Genomic DNA, 24,035 nt, shown 5'->3' on the forward strand with positions numbered 1-24,035 from the left:
GTACATAAAAGAATTGGCTAAACAATATGGAAATGTTGATTTGATCGCAAACACCGATGAAAAATATATAAATTATTCAGTAAATTCAGGATATGGGTATGAGTTTGAAGATGATAAACCAAGAAAGTTCATCAAGTTTTCTTTCGTAGATACGTTCAGATTTATGGCATCGTCTATTGAAAAGTTAGCTAAAAACCTCAAAAAAGATGATTTCAAGCATACAAATCATTTTATACAAGATGGTCTGAACGCAATTCTAGATAGACAACCAAATGACGAAGAAGAAATCTTTAAAATTCTATCTGGAAAAGGCATATTTCCTTACGAATTTATCGATAGTATTGAAAAACTTGATTACACAGAAGACCTGAAAATTCAAGATTTCTATTCACTTTTGACAGACGAGAGCATATCTGAGAAAGATTATCAACACTATTTGAGCGTTTGGAACAAATTAAAAGAGAAAAATCTAGGAAATTACTCTGATCTCTATAACATCCAAGATGTTTTATTGCTTGCTGATATATTCGAAAATTTCAGAAACATTTGCTTAAAATGTTATAAACTCGATCCGGCACACTATCTAACAGCTCCCAGTCTTGCATGGGACGCTATGTTAAAATTAACGAAGATAGAATTACAGTTAATTAGTGATTATAATATGTATTTGATGATTGAAAAAGGTATTCGCGGAGGCATTTCTCAATGTATTAAACGATATGTTAAAGCAAATAACAAATATTTGAAAGATTTTGATAAGACAAAGCCCGAAAACTATCTGTTGTACGTCGATGCTAATAACCTTTATGGGTATGGCCTAATGCAAAGTTTACCATATAACGAAATCAAGTGGATGAACCCGAAAACATATACAAAAGAAGAGTGGCAAGAAACAATTTTAGAACTCACTGGCGACGAAGATTATGGCTATATTCTCGAAGTTGATCTAGGATATCCAACAAATTTACATGAACATCACAAGGATTTACCTCTTGCTCCCGAACATTAGATATGGCTGGTGTAGCAGGTGTTTAGTGGCAAGTGTTCTTAAAAAATGCATTAAAAAGTGATAAATGTTTTTTTGAAATGTGTTTAAGTGAGTAAAATACAAACATTTATCATGCTGTGACAAACCTTAATCATAGATTTGTTTTTTTATCTACTTTTTAACAGTTAAAATTTAAAGTGAAAAAAAGTACTCACAGTTGTTGCATATTGAGCACATTTTTGAGCTATTCTTGGATTGAAGGTATATTTCACTCACACGTTTAACTGAACTCTTTTTCATTAAATTATTATAAAGTTTTTCTTTAATAGTCACAATAGTAGCAGTAGAGACTGATGTTTTGGGGAAACAAAGTGTACTATTTTAGAGCATATTGAAAAGTGGACTTTGAATATTACTGCGCGTCTGGTGTTGGGATTAAACCTGTATCTGCACAGCTGGTTTGACATTGGACTGAGTCTCATTGATAGACCAATGTAAAACAGTACTACACCTTGCTACTGCTTGCAGCTGATAAGATTATATCATGAATTCCACATAACAATTTATTGGGAAAACTTAATAATATGATAGTAAATAGTGGTATTATAAAGTAATGGTATTTATTACTGAATTAAATATATTGAATGATCAATAGTAGTAAACAATAAATAAAACCAAATAAAAATATAATAATTAAACTGAACTGAATAATTTCAATCAATTAATAAATTATTTAATTAATTGAAAATGGTCAAAACAATTAAAGCAGTTCCTGAAATAGGGGAATATGTGTTTGCCTCTGTTCGAGGACACCCCTCTTGGCCTGCTGTGGTGACTGACATTGAAACCAAAAATAAAACTAAATATTTTCATGTAATTTTTTATGGAACTAACGAAACTTCCAAATGTAGGCAGTCTAATATATACCCATATAAAGAATTTAAAAGTAAATTTGGAAATCCCAGGGAAAAAAATGAGAGGTTCAACTTGGCATTAGAAGAAATGGAAAATGCTATTAAAGTAAGTGAGAAGTCTACTCCTAAAAGGGCCTCCAAGCTTAAAGTTAATTGTAAAACCCCAACTTCTTTTACAAAAGGTTTGCAAACAGCAGATTTAACTAATTTAACCATCAGTGTTGCAGACACCTCAAACAAAACATCAACTCCCAAAATAAATGATAACAGCTCCATAACTGTTGAAAACCCTCTACATATAGATTACTCAATTGATCTAACAGGCGTCTCTATGGCAGAAATGGCAAACAAAATACAGACGACAAGCCTTCATTCTAGCTCGACCCCTAAAAGCCTCATATCTGAGGACGGTACCCTTCCTCTGGAAACAAAAGATCTGTACTCTGCATCACTTGGGAACAAAAATACATCAGACAAAGCTAGCTCTCCAAATCCAGAGATCGAAATGAAAGAAAACATACCAATATCACTTATAGAAGCAAAAATGGGTCACTGATGATACAGTAGATGCCTACTCCAACATTTTGAATAATAACATTGTACAAGGAGATGTTCATTTTCTCAACCCAGTAATTACACTGGCTGTAAAAATATTTGATGACTATGACAGTCTTATCAAACCTCTGCAGCTGCATAATAAAAAATTTATTTTTTTCCCAGTTAATGACTCATCTGAAATCCAAAACATTGGAGGCTCTGGATCCCACTGGAGCTTATTATTATGGGATAAAGTGGGTAGCCAATTTTACCATTTTGACTCTAAAGGTGATTATAACTTACTACATGCAGAGAAGATTGCTTTTAAAAATTAATACATATTTTAACATGTCTAAAAAAGTTTCAGTAGCAAGTATTCAGACTCCAAAACAAACCAATAACGATGATTGCGGTATCCATATGCTCTTGACAACTGATATTATTATTTCAAAACTGTCTGAGGGGTGCACTTCTTTGTCACCAAGCCTCTTTGAAGAAATTCTTCTACCTCTATCAGAAGCTGATATTATAACAAAGAGGGCACAGCTTGCATTCTTGGTCCATAAACATCAGTATCTAAATTTCAGTACAAATACACTAAAGCAGCTGATATTTTACATCAAGACGAATAAGACAGAAGAAATACCTCGAAACAAAACACTAAATATTAACAAGACGAATTTGCAAAAACCTCGTGAAAACAAAAATTCCACCAAAAAGAAGCTGTCCAGTTTAGGAAATGATATGGGAGGGAAACTGAGACTCTCATTGTACTCAGATAGTCAGGGTAGAGGACTGGCACAGAAAATTGAGTGGATTAATCCAAACAACCTTAAAGTAGTAGGCTCAGTTATGCCAAATGCCTGCCTCCTCCAAGTAGCTGAGACTGCTTCACATACTAAGGATGATGTCATCTTTGTGATGGGAGGAACTAATGACACTCTATGTAAGGACTTTCGTCCAATTTACTCAACCTTGGAACAAGAACTGGTTCAGTTAAGCAAAAAGACACCTGTACTTTTAACGACAATCCCAGCGAGGTGTGATCTACATGTTACTGATAGTTACCATAATCATATTCTCAAAGCTAACAACTATATAAGAGAGTTAGTTAGTCGTCTTGACTCCGTTCACCTTATTGATCTGGATCTAGTACTCAAACGTTTCCACTTTACACACCACGGGTTGCATTTGAACAACAGGGGAAAAACTAAATTGGCGTATTCAATTTCAGACACTATAAGTTCAATCTTTCAGCAGGATAAAGAGAAGAGAATGGATACAACCTTACCAATTAATTTAGTTGAAAGTAATATGTTTGATGTCATAGAAGAATTTAAAAACTCTGCTGACACGGCTTTCTCTCACTGTATTTCAGCTGACGTTAAAATGACTCAGGGCGTGGCAGTGGTTTTCAGAGAAAAATGTAATAGACCACAACCTAATGACTTTATTAATAATCATCTGACATGTCAAAAAACTGAAGGAGCAACTATTTATGGTCTTGTGACGAAAACTAGACATTACCAAAAGCCTAATTTGATTGACTATGATGCAAGCTTTGAACAGTTTCTACAGGATTTCAAATTAAAAAAATTTAAACAGCTTATTTGCTCTCCAATGGGCTGTGTACGGGATAATGTTCCAATACAATATTTTGCTAAAAAACTTGTAGATTTTCAACATCGCACTGGAGCAATTGTCAAAGTTGTATCTTTTGATGAAGGATCTGGAGAATTACAAAACGGTATGTCTCATCTTGAGTTTATCAAAAAGTTAAAACAGTCAATCTCTCTGCAATACCATCAACTACAGAAGTCAGCAGACAGCCGTGTTGAAGACTCCGTACCGAGAGCAACACCTTTGACCATGACCCACTCTGCAGCTCAGCCGCCTTTCACACATTCAGCATTTCAAAATGAAAGTGAAAATTGTAGTGCGGTTGAAAATATAGGTTCTAAAGTGTCTAGTGCTGTGCTTGTTGAGATCGGTAAGGGTGTCGTTCAAGATATTTTAAACACAACTGTAAATAGTACTAATATAAGTCAAATTAATTTATCTCTGTCACCTGATAGATCAGGACAATGTATTTAGCCTACCTGTATGTACAGCACTGCCATGCACAATACAAAAATCAATCAGCCTTAATATAATCTTCTTAAATATTCAAGGTTTAAAGAATAAGGTTTCTGTTTTGGAGAGTTTCTTGCTTGATTTAAATATTTCAGTGGTTTGCTTAACAGAACACTGGATGTCAAAAGATGAAATTATTAGTTCTTATCCCATTGGGTTTTCTTGTGCTGCAGATTTTTGTAGATCAAAACAAATAAGAGGAGGAACCTGTATATTTGTTAGTGATAGACTAAAGCCTAGGGAATGTGATGTAACAAGGTTTTTGTGACGAACTAAATTTTGAGGCAGCAGCTGCAATACTAGATGATTGTAAAACTGTTGTAGTTTCAGTATATCACTCTCCCAATGGCAATCCACAGGAATTTTTGCTAGTAATGGAGAAATTTTTAAATTTTATTATGAATTGGAAATTTTACACTATTATAATTGGGGGTGATTTTAATAGTAAGTTTGATATTACAAAACATACCAAAACTGCAAATGAATTTTTAAACATTTTAAGACAGTTCAACTTTTTCCCCTTGAATAAAAATGCAACCAGGGGTAAAAATTGCCTAGATAATGTTTTTATCTTTAATCACAATTTATATGTCTCCTCTGTAACTACCTTATCGTTTCCTTACTCAGATCATGATGGGATACTTGTTAATGCATGTCAAAAAGACGGATTTGTTGACTCAAGGGGTACCTCTCAACATATAAATAGTATTCAAAGCATGGTACTACCTAAAAAGAATATTAAACCTCTCTCTTTACTTCTGGAGTCTTATGATTGGCCGTCCTTGTTAAGTGAATAATATACTAAGCAAAGTTCTGCAACACTATTTACTAAAATTTTTGATGTTATACTGAATAGTATTAATCATTACAAAGTTGTTAAAAGGGTAAATAGAAAAAGAACAGAGCATAAAAACAAATACAAACAGGATTGGTATACAACTGAATTAGCTATCATGAAGGAAAGGCTACTGTTCTTGGACAGATTAAGAAAATGTAACAGGGATAATATACATCTAAATATGGGGTTTTATGAGTTGAAGTGTAAATACAGGTGTTCTATAAATGAGGCAAAACATGCTAAAAATGTTGAGTACATTCAAAATAGTAAAAATAAATGTAAAGCTGCCTGGGATGTAATTAAATATAATACAGCAAACAGCAAACAAAATATTTGTAATATTGAGCCTGATGTGTTTAATGATTTTTTTCTCGAATCTGTAAAAGAAATTAAAAATAAGGTTGTTAATTCCAGTTTTACATTTGTTGAACTTATGGAATCAATCTCTAATGATAGCTTAGTACATTTTAAATGGAAAATTGTTACTTCAAATGATGTTTTGGATGCTGTCAGGGGGAATGAGCAATTCTGATAGTCAAGACATATATAGTATGTCTAACAATTTGTTAAAAAGTATTATTGGTAGTGTGGCTGAACCTCTGGCAGTGTCTATTAATCATCTGCTTCATGACGGTATTTTCCTGAGCAACTCAAGATTTCACGAGTATGTCCAATTTTTAAAAGGGGTCCTAAGGACCAACCTCAAAGCTACCGCCCAATTTCTGTAATTCCTGTATTGGGTAAGCTAATTGAATCATTGGTTTGTAAGCAAATTACTACTTTCTGGGAAAGTAATAACCTTCTGGAACCTTCACAATTTGGGTTTAGAAAGGATAAATCAACTTTTAATGCTCTAGATCAATTAGTTAGACAAATTCACTCAGCTTTCGAGAGCAAGGGCTTTGCTCGGGCTACTTTTTGTGACTTGAGCAGGGCCTTTGATTGTGTTGATAGTAAAATTCTTATATCTAAACTAAAACATTACGGATTTTCTGGGCCTAATCTAAATTTTTTTGAATCATATATTAACAATCGCAAGCAACTGGTCTTTAATAATGGTAAGTGGTCTAAAGAAGCCCTCGTGGAGTGGGGAGTTCCACAGGGCTCCGTCCTAGGTCCCCCACTCTTTTTAATCTATATAAATGATTTACCATTATCTCTTAACTCGAAAACCATATTATATGCAGATGATACTACACTTTTTAATGTCAGTCAAAGTGTACATGATCTGGAGCTGTTGGCAAATGATACATTAAAAAATGCATCAAACTGGTTTCATGCTAATGGGTTTTTGCTAAATAAAGACAAAACAACAAAAATGTTGTTTACTCTTAGGCATATTGCTGGGTCATTGGACGAAAGCTATTCAGACTCAGTTAAATTCTTGGGTATCAACCTTGATAGAAATTTGACATGGGCAACACATATTGATTATCTAAATAAAAGACTCTCACGAGTCATTTATCTTCTGAGTAGACTGAATGATATTGTACCACTAAATTCTATAAGAGCCGCATACTTTGCCTTTTTCCAATCTGTTTTTAGATATGGATTAGTCCTATATGGTAATTGCACCAGAATTTCCGAAATACTAGTATTACAAAAAAAGGCAATTAGGGCTCTAAAAAAGTGTGATACCAGAGAGCATTGCAAACCCCATTTCATAAATTTTCGTTTTCAGACGGTTCTAAATTTGTATATATATGACTCGGTGGTTTACATCCATAAAAATCCAAATTTGTTAAATTTTAAACATAAAATTCATGACCACAACACGCGTAATCGAAACAATGCTGAAATTGGACATTTTCGATTAAGCAAAACCCTCACCAGTCATGTTGTAGTATCTTTGAAAATTTATAACTTTCTGGAGAAAAAATATTGCTCATATCCCTTTGATATCTTTAAGAATAAGTTATATTCCTGGTTGTTGGAGAATCCGTTTTACAGTCTAGATGAATTCTTCAACACCAAAAGTATTGATTTTTAATGTGTTTGTTACTGTTACTGACAATTTGTACTGTCATTTTTGTGATTTTTTATTTATTTTATTTAATTTACTTGTAAGACTTTATTGACTATTGTATTGACTTGGTTAACAATAAGCAATATACTATGACTTTGTCAATGATGTAATACATTTTCATGACAAATAAAATTATTATTATTATTATTATTATTATTATTATTATAAAAACAAACTTTGCACAACTTTACTGGATAAAACTGAATACGTTGTTCATTCAAGAAATTTGAAATTCTATCTGGAACAAGGTATGATTTTGAAACATGTGAATAGAGTTATAGCATTCGATCAGAAGCCTTTTATGAAAAAGTACATTGATTTTAACACAAACATGAGAACCAAAGGTACAAGCGACTTCGAAAAGGACTTTTACAAGTTAATGAACAACTCAGTTTTTGGAAAATCTATGGAAAATGTGCGAAATAGATGTGATATTAGACTAGGAAATGAAGAATTTTCAATGAAACAAGCCAAGAAAACAAACTTTAAATGCTTTAATATCTTTGACGACAACTGTATAGCGAGTCACATGTACAAACAGAAAGTAAAATTTAACAAGCCGATCTACATAGGATTTTCAGTTCTCGACCTCTCAAAATTGCTAATGTACGAGTTTTATTACAACAAATTAAAGAACTATGATCCAGATTTGAATCTGTGTTACATGGATACAGACAGTTATTTTCTAGAATTAAAAACGTGATCCTTACAAAATTATTAAAGAAAATTTGAATGACTTTGATACAAGTGATTATCCAAAAGATCACGAATGTTTCACTACTAAAAATAAGAAAGTCATAGGAAAATTCAAAGACGAACTAAATAGCGAAGTTTTAGAAGAATTTTGTGGTTTGAGGTCGAAAATGTACTCGTACAAATATCTAGACAAAAATCCAGTGAGGTGTAAAGGAATTAAGAGAAGCGTTGTAAATAAAACAATAAATATCGAAAACTTGAAGAGATGTTTGTTCGAAGATAAAGAAGAATTTAGGGAGATGACTGTAATAAAAAGCTATAAACATGAATTGTATACCATCACCATAAACAAACTGGCACTGAACGCTAAAGATGATAAGAGAATTGTCCTAGAAAATAAGATCGATACAGTACCATATGGTTATAAAAATGAAGCAAAATCTGATATATTAGACGAATTAAATAAACTTGGAAACTTTGAAAATTGAGAAATAACCGGAAGTGTTTACGAATATGAATTGAGAAAGTCAAAGCTGTAATTTTTTCTATATAAATGGAGGCCCAAAAAAAGTGTACAAAGTGTCAAGAATTTAAAGATTTTGAAGAATTTTATAAGAATAAGCAAAGAAAATATGGATTTGAATATAATTGTAAAGACTGTCATAACAAATATCATAAAGAATTATACGATAAAATGGAAAAATTAACTTTAGAAGAGAAAGAGTGCACACGGTGTAAAAAGGTTAAGAATATTTCAGAATTTTATAATCTCCATTATAGTAAAGACAACAAACAAGCATATTGTAAAGATTGTGCTAAACAAATCTTTGCTAGACCAGTTCTTTGCGTATGCGGAAGAGAAATTCAACATTTCTATAGTCTTAAAAGACATTTACAAACAAAATATCATAATTCGAATGTTTAGTAAAATTTAGAAACATTTTCATCGTGTAATTTAGATATTCTATAAATCAGTCGAGATTCAGTCATATTTGTAGTAAAATGATTTCCGTTGTATAAAATATTCAAAGATTCTTTCATTTGGTTATACAGATTGATAGAATTTGGTTCGTCATCAATGAACAAAATCTCTAATTCAGGATAATTTATTTTTAGATGTTTTAATCGGTTTGGTATTTCTCGTTTCTGAGCTCTGATAGGGTAATAAGGCCATTCCCACATGTGATTCTTCTTAATTAACACAAAAACATGGTGTTTTTTCTTATCAAAATCTTTACATACCATATCTCTCTTCATTAATTCCATTCGCAATTCTTGATTCTCTATTTTCAATGATTTCATTTCATCTTTAATTTGTAACTGTTTTATTTCATCTTTTAACTGCTTATTTTCGTTTTCAAGTTTGTACTCGCCATATTTTCTAATACTCGGTAAAACTTCTTCTAAAACCCAATTTTGAAACGTTTCTGCAATCTTCATTTTAGATTTCAGTATTAAAGAATATATGCCTGGTTCATTGATGAAAATAGTGTCTGGATGTAATTTTTGTAAGAGTCGCGATTCTATACCCTTGTCAGAATCTATGTTTTCAAAGCTTTTTTTGTATTTTTCTTTAACATGATCTATGATAGCTTGTCTCGTATTTTTAAATTCCAATATTTCTGCAACATCTTTAGCCTTAAACCAAATTTCATTATTTTCGTCAACAATCGTGCAAATGTCTTTATTATTGAATGTAAGTTGATTATTGAGTAGATCCACAACAGACTCCATTTAGATAGAAAAAATTTAACAAGCTATTATTTGAGTGTAAAGGTTGAAAACAGTGTTTTCTTGAAAGTTTGAAGGTAAGCTATTCAATAGCTCCCCATGATTCATGTCCGTTGCTTCAACAATCTTAAGTAAATTGTAGTTTTACTCTCATTTTTCAATAAATTACCTTCAGAGTCTTGAACAGTTAAGACGATTTTTTGAATTCTTTTCATATTTTTTCTAATTGGAATATAGTCTATTTCATTCGGTTTTTCACTAATTTTTGATCCATAAGCAACATTTGGAAAGAAAGTGTACAAAATTTCCGATTCTTTGTGAAGATGTTCGGTATGATTTTCAAAACTAGGTTCAACGAGATTACAATGTACTTCAATTACATCGAACGGTCTAAATTTTGGATTGCCTACATAGATCTGATTTGGTTCGATTGTTGTTTGTTTGACCCCTAATAAATCTACTATAATTCCCGAAAGAATAATTCTTACTGGTGATTTTATTTGAATTTTGTTAAAGGTTGTTTGGATTCGGAGGTCATTTTCGTTAAACGTAAGAGATTTATCTGATTGTTTAAATGTTTTCAGATAATTTTTAAAGGAATTTTTTATTTGGTCGAAAGTGTAATATCCTTTATTGAAGCCATAATATTTGGTAATGTTCTTCTCACTAAATCCTATACAATAAGGAGAACTTTCACTAATATTTATTACAAAATTGTCAGAATAAAAACCGCTTAAACCGATAAAATAATTTGATTCTTCCTCTAAGTGTATAGGATGTTCCAAGTTTAAAAATAATTGAGAGCTTTCTGAAGTCAACTTGAACAGCTTCATTTTCGCAAGCGTTGCTTCAAGATGAAAATCTTCTATTTAAATGGAGAAATTTTTAAAGCAAAAAGATCAGATAAAACTTCAAACGTTTGAAGAAAATAAGAAAGATCAACCAATCAGATTGTTAATTGTTGGTTCAAGTGGATGTGGAAAAACAACTTTATTATTGAATTTTATCTACAATAGGTTGATTCCTTATTCCAATTTGTATGTTTTTAGTAAATCTTTAGAACAAGACGTATACAAAAAATTACAACAAAGATTCAAAAATATTGAGAAGAACTTAAGCAAAGAAATATTACATTTTTATAATGCTTCTGAGGACATAGTTCCGTTAAGCAAATGTAAACCCAATTCGTTAATCGTTTTTGATGATTGTATTTTGGAAAATCAGGACGTTATTAAGGAATATTTCGTAATGTCTCGTCACAAAAACATATCTTGTATCTATCTTTCCCAATGCTTTTCAAAGGTTGATAAACAAGTTATTAGAAATAATTTGAATATGTTGTGTGTTTTTAAGCAAGACGATCACTATTCGAGAAAGATTTACAACAATTATGTGGGATCTGATATGAGTTTTAACCACTTTAATGAATTATGTGATAAAATTTGGAAAGAAGACTATGGATTTTTAACTATTAATTTAACTTTGAAGACTAAAAATGGTAAATATTTGAATAAATTTTCTAATATAAACGTGTAATAATCTCGTTCACGTTTTATGTTCCACGTTCACGTTTTTACGTTCCACGTACACGTTTTTACGTTCCACGTTCACGTTTTACTTTCCACGTTCACGTTTTACGTTCCACGTTCACGTTTTTACGTTCCACGTTCACGTTTTTACGTTCCACGTTCACGTTTTTTACGTTCCACGTTCACGTTTTTTACGTTCCACGTTTCAAAATTTTTCTAATTAAATGGTGGAACGTAAAAACGTGAACGTGGAACGTAAAACGTGAACGTGGAACGTAAAACGTGAACGTGGAACGTAAAAACGTGAACGTGGAACGTAAAACGTGAACGTGGAACGTAAAACCGTGAACGTGGAACGTAAAAACGTGAACGTGGAACATAAAACGTGAACGAGATTATTACACGTTTATATTAGAAAATTTATTCAAATATTTACCATTTTTAGGCTTCTAAGTTAAATTAATAGTTAAAAATCCATAGTCTTCTTTCCAAATTTTATCACATAATTCATTAAAGTGGTTAAAACTCATATCAGATCCCACATAATTGTTGTAAATCTTTCTCGAATAGTGATCGTCTTGCTTAAAAACACACAACATATTCAAATTATTTCTAATAACTTGTTTATCAACCTTTGAAAAGCATTGGGAAAGATAGATACAAGATATGTTTTTGTGACGAGACATTACGAAATATTCCTTAATAACGTCCTGATTTTCCAAAATACAATCATCAAAAACGATTAACGAATTGGGTTTACATTTGCTTAACGGAACTAATGTCCTCAGAAGCATTATAAAAATGTGATATTTCTTTGCTTAAGTTCTTCTCAATATTTTTGAATCTTTGTTGTAATTTTTTGTATACGTCTTGTTCTAAAGATTTACTAAAAACATACAAATTGGAATAAGGAATCAACCTATTGTAGATAAAATTCAATAATAAAGTTGTTTTTCCACATCCACTTGAACCAACAATTAACAATCTGATTGGTTGATCTTTCTTATTTTCTTCAAACGTTTGAAGTTTTATCTGATCTTTTTGCTTTAAAAATTTCTCCATTTAAATAGAAGATTTTCATCTTGAAGCAACGCTTGCGAAAATGAAAGCTGTTCAAGTTGACTTCAGAAAGCTCTCAATTATTTTTAAACTTGGAACATCCTATACACTTAGAGGAAGAATCAAATTATTTTATCGGTTTAAGCGGTTTTTATTCTGACAATTTTGTAATAAATATTAGTGAAAGTTCTCCTTATTGTATAGGATTTAGTGAGAAGAACATTACCAAATATTATGGCTTCAATAAAGGATATTACACTTTCGACCAAATAAAAAATTCCTTTAAAAATTATCTGAAAACATTTAAACAATCAGATAAATCTCTTACGTTTAACGAAAATGACCTCCGAATCCAAACAACCTTTAACAAAATTCAAATAAAATCACCAGTAAGAATTATTCTTTCGGGAATTATAGTAGATTTATTAGGGGTCAAACAAACAACAATCGAACCAAATCAGATCTATGTAGGCAATCCAAAATTTAGACCGTTCGATGTAATTGAAGTACATTGTAATCTCGTTGAACCTAGTTTTGAAAATCATACCGAACATCTTCACAAAGAATCGGAAATTTTGTACACTTTCTTTCCAAATGTTGCTTATGGATCAAAAATTAGTGAAAAAACCGAATGAAATAGACTATATTCCAATTAGAAAAAATATGAAAAGAATTCAAAAAATCGTCTTAACTGTTCAAGACTCTGAAGGTAATTTATTGAAAAATGAGAGTAAAACTACAATTTACTTAAGATTGTTGAAGCAACGGACATGAATCATGGGGAGCTATTGAATAGCTTACCTTCAAACTTTCAAGAAAACACTGTTTTCAACCTTTACACTCAAATAATAGCTTGTTAAATTTTTTCTATCTAAATGGAGTCTGTTGTGGATCTACTCAATAATCAACTTACATTCAATAATAAAGACATTTGCACGATTGTTGACGAAAATAATGAAATTTGGTTTAAGGCTAAAGATGTTGCAGAAATATTGGAATTTAAAAATACGAGACAAGCTATCATAGATCATGTTAAAGAAAAATACAAAAAAAGCTTTGAAAACATAGATTCTGACAAGGGTATAAAATCGCGACTCTTACAAAAATTACATCCAGACACTATTTTCATCAATGAACCAGGCATATATTCTTTAATACTGAAATCTAAAATGAAGATTGCAGAAACGTTTCAAAATTGGGTTTTAGAAGAAGTTTTACCGAGTATTAGAAAATATGGCGAGTACAAACTTGAAAACGAAAATAAGCAGTTAAAAGATGAAATAAAACAGTTACAAATTAAAGATGAAATGAAATCATTGAAAATAGAGAATCAAGAATTGCGAATGGAATTAATGAAGAGAGATATGGTATGTAAAGATTTTGATAAGAAAAAACACCATGTTTTTGTGTTAATTAAGAAGAATCACATGTGGGAATGGCCTTATTACGCTATCAGAGCTCAGAAACGAGAAATACCAAACCGATTAAAACATCTAAAAATAAATTATCCTGAATTAGAGATTTTGTTCATTGATGACGAACCAAATTCTATCAATCTGTATAACCAAATGAAAGAATCTTTGAATATTTTATACAACGGAAATCATTTTACTACAAATATGACTGAATCTCGACTGATTTATAGAATATCTAAATTACACGATGAAAATGTTTCTAAATTTTACTAAACATTCGAATTATGATATTTTGTTTGTAAATGTCTTTTAAGACTATAGAAATGTTGAATTTCTCTTCCGCATACGCAAAGAACTGGTCTAGCAAAGATTTGTTTAGCACAATCTTTACAATATGCTTGTTTGTTGTCTTTACTATAATGGAGATTATAAAATTCTGAAATATTCTTAACCTTTTTACACCGTGTGCACTCTTTCTCTTCTAAAGTTAATTTTTCCATTTTATCGTATAATTCTTTATGATATTTGTTATGACAGTCTTTACAATTATATTCAAATCCATATTTTCTTTGCTTATTCTTATAAAATTCTTCAAAATCTTTAAATTCTTGACACTTTGTACACTTTTTTTGGGCCTCCATTTATATAGAAAAAATTACAGCTTTGACTTTCTCAATTCATATTCGTAAACACTTCCGGTTATTTCTCAATTTTCAAAGTTTCCAAGTTTATTTAATTCGTCTAATATATCAGATTTTGCTTCATTTTTATAACCATATGGTACTGTATCGATCTTATTTTCTAGGACAATTCTCTTATCATCTTTAGCGTTCAGTGCCAGTTTGTTTATGGTGATGGTATACAATTCATGTTTATAGCTTTTTATTACAGTCATCTCCCTAAATTCTTCTTTATCTTCGAACAAACATCTCTTCAAGTTTTCGATATTTATTGTTTTATTTACAACGCTTCTCTTAATTCCTTTACACCTCACTGGATTTTTGTCTAGATATTTGTACGAGTACATTTTCGACCCTCAAACCACAAAATTCTTCTAAAAACTTCGCTATTTAGTTCGTCTTTGAATTTTCCTATGACTTTCTTATTTTTAGTAGTGAAACATTCGTGATCTTTTGGATAATCACTTGTATCAAAGTCATTCAAATTTTCTTTAATAATTTTGTAAGGATCACGTTTTAATTCTAGAAAATAACTGTCTGTATCCATGTAACACAGATTCAAATCTGGATCATAGTTCTTTAATTTGTTGTAATAAAACTCGTACATTAGCAATTTTGAGAGGTCGAGAACTGAAAATCCTATGTAGATCGGCTTGTTAAATTTTACTTTCTGTTTGTACATGTGACTCGCTATACAGTTGTCGTCAAAGATATTAAAGCATTTAAAGTTTGTTTTCTTGGCTTGTTTCATTGAAAATTCTTCATTTCCTAGTCTAATATCACATCTATTTCGCACATTTTCCATAGATTTTCCAAAAACTGAGTTGTTCATTAACTTGTAAAAGTCCTTTTCGAAGTCGCTTGTACCTTTGGTTCTCATGTTTGTGTTAAAATCAATGTACTTTTTCATAAAAGGCTTCTGATCGAATGCTATAACTCTATTCACATGTTTCAAAATCATACCTTGTTCCAGATAGAATTTCAAATTTCTTGAATGAACAACGTATTCAGTTTTATCCAGTAAAGTTGTGCAAAGTTTGTTTTTATAATGTTCGGGAGCAAGAGGTAAATCCTTGTGATGTTCATGTAAATTTGTTGGATATCCTAGATCAACTTCGAGAATATAGCCATAATCTTCGTCGCCAGTGAGTTCTAAAATTGTTTCTTGCCACTCTTTCTTTTGTATATGTTTTCGGGTTCATCCACTTGATTTCGTTATATGGTAAACTTTGCATTAGGCCATACCCATAAAGGTTATTAGCATCGACGTACAACAGATAGTTTTCGGGCTTTGTCTTATCAAAATCTTTCAAATATTTGTTATTTGCTTTAACATATCGTTTAATACATTGAGAAATGCCTCCGCGAATACCTTTTTCAATCATCAAATACATATTATAATCACTAATTAACTGTAATTCTATCTTCGTTAATTTTAACATAGCGTCCCATGCAAGACTGGGAGCTGTTAGATAGTGTGCCGGATCGAGTTTATAACATTTTAAGCAAATGTTTCTGAAATTTTCGAATATATCAGCAAGCAATAAAACATCTTGGATGTTATAGAGATCAGAGTAATTTCCTAGATTTTTCTCTTTTAATTTGTTCCAAACGCTCAAATAGTGTTGATAATCTTTCTCAGATATGCTCTCGTCTGTCAAAAGTGAATAGAAATCTTGAATTTTCAGGTCTTCTGTGTAATCAAGTTTTTCAATACTATCGATAAATTCGTAAGGAAATATGCCTTTTCCAGATAGAATTTTAAAGATTTCTTCTTCGTCATTTGGTTGTCTATCTAGAATTGCGTTCAGACCATCTTGTATAAAATGATTTGTATGCTTGAAATCATCTTTTTTGAGGTTTTTAGCTAACTTTTCAATAGACGATGCCATAAATCTGAACGTATCTACGAAAGAAAACTTGATGAACTTTCTTGGTTTATCATCTTCAAAACTCATACCCATATCCTGAATTTACTGAATAATTTATATATTTTTCATCGGTGTTTGTTTGCGATCAAATCAACATTTCCATATTGTTTAGCCAATTCTTTTATGTACAAATGAGTATCGTAATTTGACATATTGTGGCAGAAAACGGGAATATTTCTGAGGAAATTTCAAATTTAGATTACAAATTCTATGAGCTGCTCCTCGAAACTTTCCAGTCAAATGACAATGATCTCTTACTTTATTATAACTCTTATCTTTCCAACTATCAGGAGTAAAACCATACTGAATTGACTCAACATCATAAGCAGACCATTCGCAAATATGACAAACGTTTGCATTTTGGTATGAAATTTCTTCTTCTTCAGTCAATTTCATAGGTTTTTTGTTCTTAGAATTATATTTTGTAGCTATGTATTTTGATATTTTATTGAGTTCTTCAAACAATTTTGCAGGAACATTTGGCAAATCTTCTTCATTTTTTGCTCTATAACATATAGGTTTGTACATGCGATTTGTCACATTTGACACTAAATATAGAGTAAAACCATAAGGAATGTGCTTCTGAATCTTGGTTGTAGTCGATCTTTGCGGATTGTTCTTGCATGTCGGAATTTTTTCTAATATGCTCTCAAAATCCATATAAATAACGTACGGATGGCTAAACTTCTTTTGATAATTAGTAAATGATGTTGTTTGACCTGGAAACGGCATAATTGGCTTACAAACTTCATGTTGTTTGCAAATTTCTAAATGATCTGTTAAATCTCCAGATTTGTAGAAGAAATGGCTTAAACATCTTTCTACATAGCAATTTTTTATGTTCGTGTTTAGATAACTGAGAACTCACTAATCTATTTAAATCTGTTATCAACACATAATGAGATTTGTCTTCTTGTTTTACATACAGTAGATCAATATTTAATTCTGCATCATATTTTTCAGAAATTTGTAACGGAACAACCTTAATACTTTCATCAAAACTGTAGACATTGATAGACATTTTTGGATATTTGTACTTGGAATTGCAACTTCGTTTCTCAAATAATTGTATATCTTTTAAGGACATTGGATACTCGAAACCTGAAAATATCTCGTCATTTACAAATTTTTCATATTGTTTTGATCTTTCGCAGTCTCTTTCAGGTTTTTCAATAGCGCATCGGATAGAATAAATAAAGCAATAGTCATCTTTATTTTTGATATTTATACAAGCTTTTTTATCTTTGATTTTCTTTGGTAAATCGATATATGATCCTGCGTTCATCATTTCGTGTTTATTAATGCTCAAAACTAGTTGTTTGCATCTTTTAAATGTCCATCCTGAACCCCTATTTGGATGATTTGTCTGTTCTCGATGTGATAATTTATTAAATTGTTTAGTAATAAAGTCGTTTATGTCAAAGATTTCGTCTGCTTTTATAGTAAAGTACATTGGACACGTTTGTGTTTCACCGTTTACTAAAGTTCGTTCATATTCACATTCCAAAGAGAGATTATCCTTTCATATTTTTAACATTCTCTTGAAATTTTTCTATTAAACTTTTAATTTCTGGCCTCATAATAGATAGATATTTGTAAATTGACATGGAATTATCGTTCAAGTTTGTTAAAATGTATTGCTTGAAAAGACCGTGTATTGAGGATAAAACTTCTACATCAATGATATTTTCGGATTTTACTTTAAGAGTTTTATCAATTTCTTCGATCATTTCAGACTTAGTTTTATCGTTTTGTTTCAATGGACAATTTTTCAGCGATTGATTGAATTTTTTCATCTTTAAATAGATTGAGATCTTTTTTATCTTCCTTAAAGTTTTTCTTTAATTCTCGTAATTTTTCTATATTGTACATCTTTTCATGATCGACAATTTGATTTTCTTTAGCCCAATTCCTCAAATAATTCAGTTCACTTTCGTAAAGTTGTTTGTTTTTTAGATGATTTTTCGAATTATAATGTCGGGTATAATGGTGTTCAAAAATGTCTTTTTTTGCAGTATGGACATGATACCTTTTTCCTCTCCATTTAAATAGGGAAAATTTCTTAACTAATAATTTAAAAAAGTATTGATTTTTACTAGAATTTTGACAGAAATCAGCACAATTTCTGGTGAAACAGTGATAGATTCTTCTATTTATTATAGAAAAATCTGTAAACTAAGACTTAAAATTATTGAAAAAATAGTATAGTTATAGGACAAAATAGTACTTTTATTACTATATTGGTTTGTAGGAGGTAATTTAAATTCTATAATACTATTTTTTCAATATTTTTTTCTTTAACTTTTCCAAGATTTTTCATTAAGATTTTAATATATTTACAACAGAATTTTCGTTGATTCGAAGCAGATATGAGATCATTAGATTGATTCGAAGCATATTTGACTAAGTTTCAGCTTAAGAAAGTAGAAGCAAACAGCTATAGATTAGTTTATTTTTAGTTCGTGATTTATAGATTCTTTTATGGTTCAATGAACAGTATTTTACATTGATTTTCTGACTGTCCCAAAAGTGCGCTAGAACCGCCATATTCATATCTACTAATACTCTCCTATATTTACCATGTCGACTGCTGACACACAAATGTTTCTCTCTCCTAATTTCTTACCATTATTTATAGATTCGTACAGAAATCACCATTGTTTGTGACGAGTGAAGTGTACTCAAATAAAAGTCTAAAACAAAATGCGTATTTAGACCTTGTGGAACTGTGCAAAACTGAGGTGCCTGATTAAGTCTTACAGTAGTCTCATATCAGAATACATTTCTCCCTCTTTTAAACCAATTTTTCGTCCATAATTGTCTTCTTCTCTTTGCTATCGTCATGAATCGCACCAATCAACAATACTGCTAACGCTTTATGTTTAGTTACAAGAGGCATAGTAGTAAAATATCACAGCATGACAATACTACACAATATCACAAGACCACAACCAACTTCTAGCACGTCACGGGACTGACTAAACTGTTAGTGTGTGGGGCACAAAGTGCCATGCCAAGCACGGCGTGCCAGTATAAAAAACTGCACGGCGTGCAATGCACGTCTAGTGTATGGGCTGCTTTACTGACTACATGAAAAGACAAACACAAGTTTAAATTACACGTGTACAATCAATAAGTAGCATGTCTTCAGATGATCATGATTTGACTAAGATCTTGTAATATAACTAAACACAGCCAAAAAGCAGCTTTATATCTTGGCAAACAGGTAACTCCTCAGCCATAAATATTTTGAGGACCAACATACAGTTCATGATATGTACTATGAATTTAACGTAAAATATGCAAGGATCACTAAAGGTGCATCTGGCTAATGTTGCAATTACTTTCAAAAAGACGTCTGCTAGCTCTCAGTACTAAATACCCATTTTTGTGCAACTTATTTTATTCATGGGTTGTTTGGAAATAATTATAATTTGCATTAGGACCATTCTAGCTTTTGGTAATGTTAAAACTAAAACTGTTACTATAATAAGTTTTGATACTACATTGAGTTGTATTATTTAAGGTGATTTCAGACACTTATTTTGTTGTGAAAAAAAATTGATTTAGTCTGTGAAATGACAGAATGCAGTAGGATGAACAGATATATTTGAGAGAATCAAAAAAAAAAAAAAATTATTTTTCTTGGACTGTTTGCATTTCTTGGGCTGATGTACATCACTGGAATCAAAAAGAACAGCCACATTAATTTGTATGAGGTTTGGTGTACAGGTGGTACAGCACCTGAAATTTTTATTCCCACCATGTTCCAGCAAAGATTTCAATTACTATCACAGGCACTAAGATTTGATGATGAAACTACTCGTGCTCCTCTGAGCACGAAAAATAAAGGTAGTTTAGCCGTGTCTTTGAAATTTCTGAAGATTTTGTACAAATATGTGGTAAAAGCTAGTGTTGGCGAAAATGTAAATGATGGAACCATTTAGAGAGCGGTGGGTGTGAATTTAGAGTTTAAATTAAGAGTAAACGATGTGTCGATATGGAATTCAGATATACGCTACAGTTGATTCAACTACTTTCTACACAGCATACATGGAGATACTTTAAAATATCTCTTTTGATTTGCCCTATGATGCCTCAAGTGTAGTAAAGCGTTGCATCACAGTTGTTGATGGTACTGGGCGTAATAACAACGTTTGATAATTCTTTTACTTCGATACCTCTCAAAAGATCTCTACACCAACCATAAACTGATAGTAGTTGAAACTCTTCATAAAAACAAACGTGAAATACCAGCTAATAAGTGAAAAGGGACTATAGACAAAATTTTGCATGTGATGTGGCGTACCCTTTCCTTGTAATTATTACACAGCAAACTTATTTATCTAAAATATAATTGTCTATTGTTTTTGTCGTTATGTATTTATATTTTTATTAAAAACAATCTACACGCAATAACCAACCAAATACAACATTATAAAAAAAAATTACCATTTTGGATTAAAAGAATATAAAACATTAATATGCTATGAACATTATTACTTGGTACTTACTATCAAATCCAAGATCAAGACTGATGTTTCCTATAAGAGTTTGTAAACTGTCTTCAAATTCCTGTTGCCTGTCTTGAAAATTTAGAATACTTCGCCGAGTAGTTAGCCTCTTACACAAGGGACAAGGTATCTTGTCACCATGAACGCTCACAAGATAAGCCAAGATGCAGTCGTTGCAAAATCGGTGTGAACATGGCCAGAGAATCACGCATTTTTGCAGCTTTTCCAAACTGGTGGCAGAAAAACATGACAAAAAAAAAAAGCAATAAATTAAAGAGTAATTTCCAACAACACACTACTAATTACAGACTAACAAATAAGGACTTAACACTTGCCAATAAGGAAATCTTACTGATGATGATGATGAGAGATTACTAAGAGTGTTTGGTTGCCTGTCCAATTAAAACATTTATTTTAGCAACAGGTTTTTGAAAATACAGTTGTTACAGCATTAATAACATTACATATCATTCAAAATCAAGCCAAATAGACTCTGAACTTTTACAGAAATGTGTAACATGACTTAATTATTTATTCAGTCATGATAATTTGTGATCATGTGTGTTTTGTTTCCTAAACACACATCTTATATATACGAATGTGCCTGGTATATTGTCACAAAATTAACAGAATACACTCATATAACACTAGATTTAAAAACAAATTTGCTATTCAAGAACATACTCACTTTTGTATCTAATTTCTCTGGCTTGAAAATATTTCAGGCATTACCTTGTAATCGATTCAGTTTTTAATTGATAAATGATTTTATGACCTGGAATTTTTTTTTTATTATTACATAGGGTGAGGTATTTGTCCCCCCCCCTCCAATCATGATCCCTGACCTTCTTATAGGGCAGTTTTTACCAGCAGAAGTGCACTACTCCTGCAGAAACACAAAGTATACATATATGTAAGTACTAGCTGTTACCCGCAGCTTCGAACGCAATCTTAGAACCAAAGTCCTATAAAAATTTTAAAACGTAAGTAGGCATACATCAGGTAGATATTATTTAAGTTCGTGGTAAATAGTATCAGAGTTTAACTTAATTATTATATCATGTTTGGCACATGTAGGAGCATTTCCGGTTCTAATTAATTATATACATAACGTCACAGCTGAATCTGCCTTGTCATCCCGATCAAGAAAACACAAATCTCAGATCACACAGGTCCCAAACTTACTTCGGTCAAAAAGCGTATATTTCCAGTCCATGTCATATATTTTAGGTCTAAGATATTTCCAGTACTATAGTAGAGTTTGCCTTGTTCTGACGAAGAAGAAATATATATATATATATATATACTTATGTAGGACTGAGATGCCTACTTCGGTTAAATAGTGCCTACTTAAGACCATTTAAATTCACTTACCTACTATGTCACAGTTTAGCTTGCCATATTGCCTCGATCAAATTTTATATACGTTCGATTATCTAGTTCTTAGAAATCTACTTTGGTCAAAATCCTGTTGACATAGTTGAGTTTACCTTGTCCTGATGAAGAAAATACACACATAAGTAGACTGAAAAGCCTATTACGACCTAGGGGAGAGTCCTACCTACTTACTATGTACTTTCGGTATAAGAGGGAAATTCTTATTAAGGTTTTGCAACTTTCCAAAATAATCGTTATTAAAGTTTTGCGTTACACTTGTTTTTTGGACTGCAGCCAGGGAAAGAATGAATCGTTGAGGTATGTTAGTATTCATTTCTCTGTTTTTCCATTAGCCATCATTGTTAAAATGTAATATCATAATGTCAAGAAAGCCCGTAAGTTTAAAGTAACTTGTGTGAAAACATTCACAACTTTGTTCATTAAGGTTAGTTTTATAACAGTATTTAATGCATTAGATGATTTTAATTCCTCACTGGCACAATCTGGAGTAAAATTTATATATTAATGTTTTATTTACTATCTGCATTATACTACCGATCAAGCACTGTTTACTTATTATTGATAAAATTCAAATATAAACCGATGTTTCAGAAAGTTTGTTGAACTATAGCTGTCAAAATACATTTCGTTCTTATCATAAACATTCAAATGTAAACAAACTAATTTTTCAATTTGAATTCGACTTTATTTGGTGAAATGAATGTGTTTTATGGGTAGTAAAAAGCACTCTAAATGTTAATTCAGACCAAAAGCTATATCTGTTCCAAATTTCAGCACAATCCGTATAGCAGTTTCAGCATGATTTGAGGACAAACCTCGAAACATCAAAACATCCAAACTTTTGCGTTTATAATATTAGTGGGATAAGCAGCAAATCAATTGTTGTAGCTACACGTTATTGGCATTAGACAAGCAAGGTGAAGTATAGTGTGCCAACAGCTGACTGTTAAGTATTGTCAGGGAATTAATCAATCATTCTTATCTGTTCTTAGACAAACTACGGATTGATTGAATAAACTGTTCAGCTACAGTTTGGGCACATTTCACAGTGTGATACCAGCACTTTAAAGTTATAGTGCAATTGCAGCATTTGGAGGGTTAACAACACTTAGTATAAACTATGCAAATGAAATTATAATTTTGTTTATCAATACAACATTATTATTTAGATAAAATCATTCCTACAACTAAACAGTACCTTAATACAGGGTTTGTCCAGGAAGTAATAGGACTGATTTTAATTTCCCGAGACTATACTTCGGAGCGCGTACTAACGCGCACCGACTGGATTCGGTAGAGGGCGTTTCTAGCTAACAAACAATTGGCTGGTCAGTTGTCTCCGAGCACCTGAAGAGTAAGGACAGGCATTTTCGCGTGACGTGTTTCTGTGAGTGGTAGAAGCTGAAAATGCAGCGTTCGTTAGAGCAGAGGTACGCGATCACATTCAGTGTGAAACTCGGTAAAATCTGCGACTGAGACATTTGATATAACCTTGCAGGCTTACCAAGATGTTGCTTTAGCAAGAAGTGGTGTGTTTTGATGGCACCAGGCCTTTTTGGAGGGCCGGGAAGAGGTCGCCGATGAAGACCTTGCTGGAAGACCTTCATCTTCGACGAACACCGACAATGTGACTCGTGTGCGCAAAG

General features: G+C 31.6%; 1 protein-coding gene across 3 annotated transcripts in view; it reads right to left on the reverse strand.

Annotated features, from left to right (window-relative positions):
* LOC124372427 (E3 ubiquitin-protein ligase RING2-B-like) overlaps nucleotides 1–24,035 on the reverse strand; it is a 35,563-nt gene that overhangs the window by 10,739 nt on the left and 789 nt on the right. For all 3 annotated transcript variants that reach the window (XR_006923333.1, XR_006923332.1, XM_046830825.1), the window contains exon 2: nucleotides 20,992–21,221. Coding sequence is in view for 1 of the 3 variants with exons in the window: in XM_046830825.1 (XP_046686781.1) it covers nucleotides 20,992–21,221 (230 nt within the window). In the remaining 2 variants the exon portion in view is untranslated. The remainder of the gene's footprint in view (nucleotides 1–20,991; nucleotides 21,222–24,035) is intronic.

This window comes from Homalodisca vitripennis, unplaced genomic scaffold, assembly GCF_021130785.1.
Source record: "Homalodisca vitripennis isolate AUS2020 unplaced genomic scaffold, UT_GWSS_2.1 ScUCBcl_3186;HRSCAF=8544, whole genome shotgun sequence".
Classification (NCBI taxonomy): domain Eukaryota; kingdom Metazoa; phylum Arthropoda; class Insecta; order Hemiptera; family Cicadellidae; genus Homalodisca; species Homalodisca vitripennis.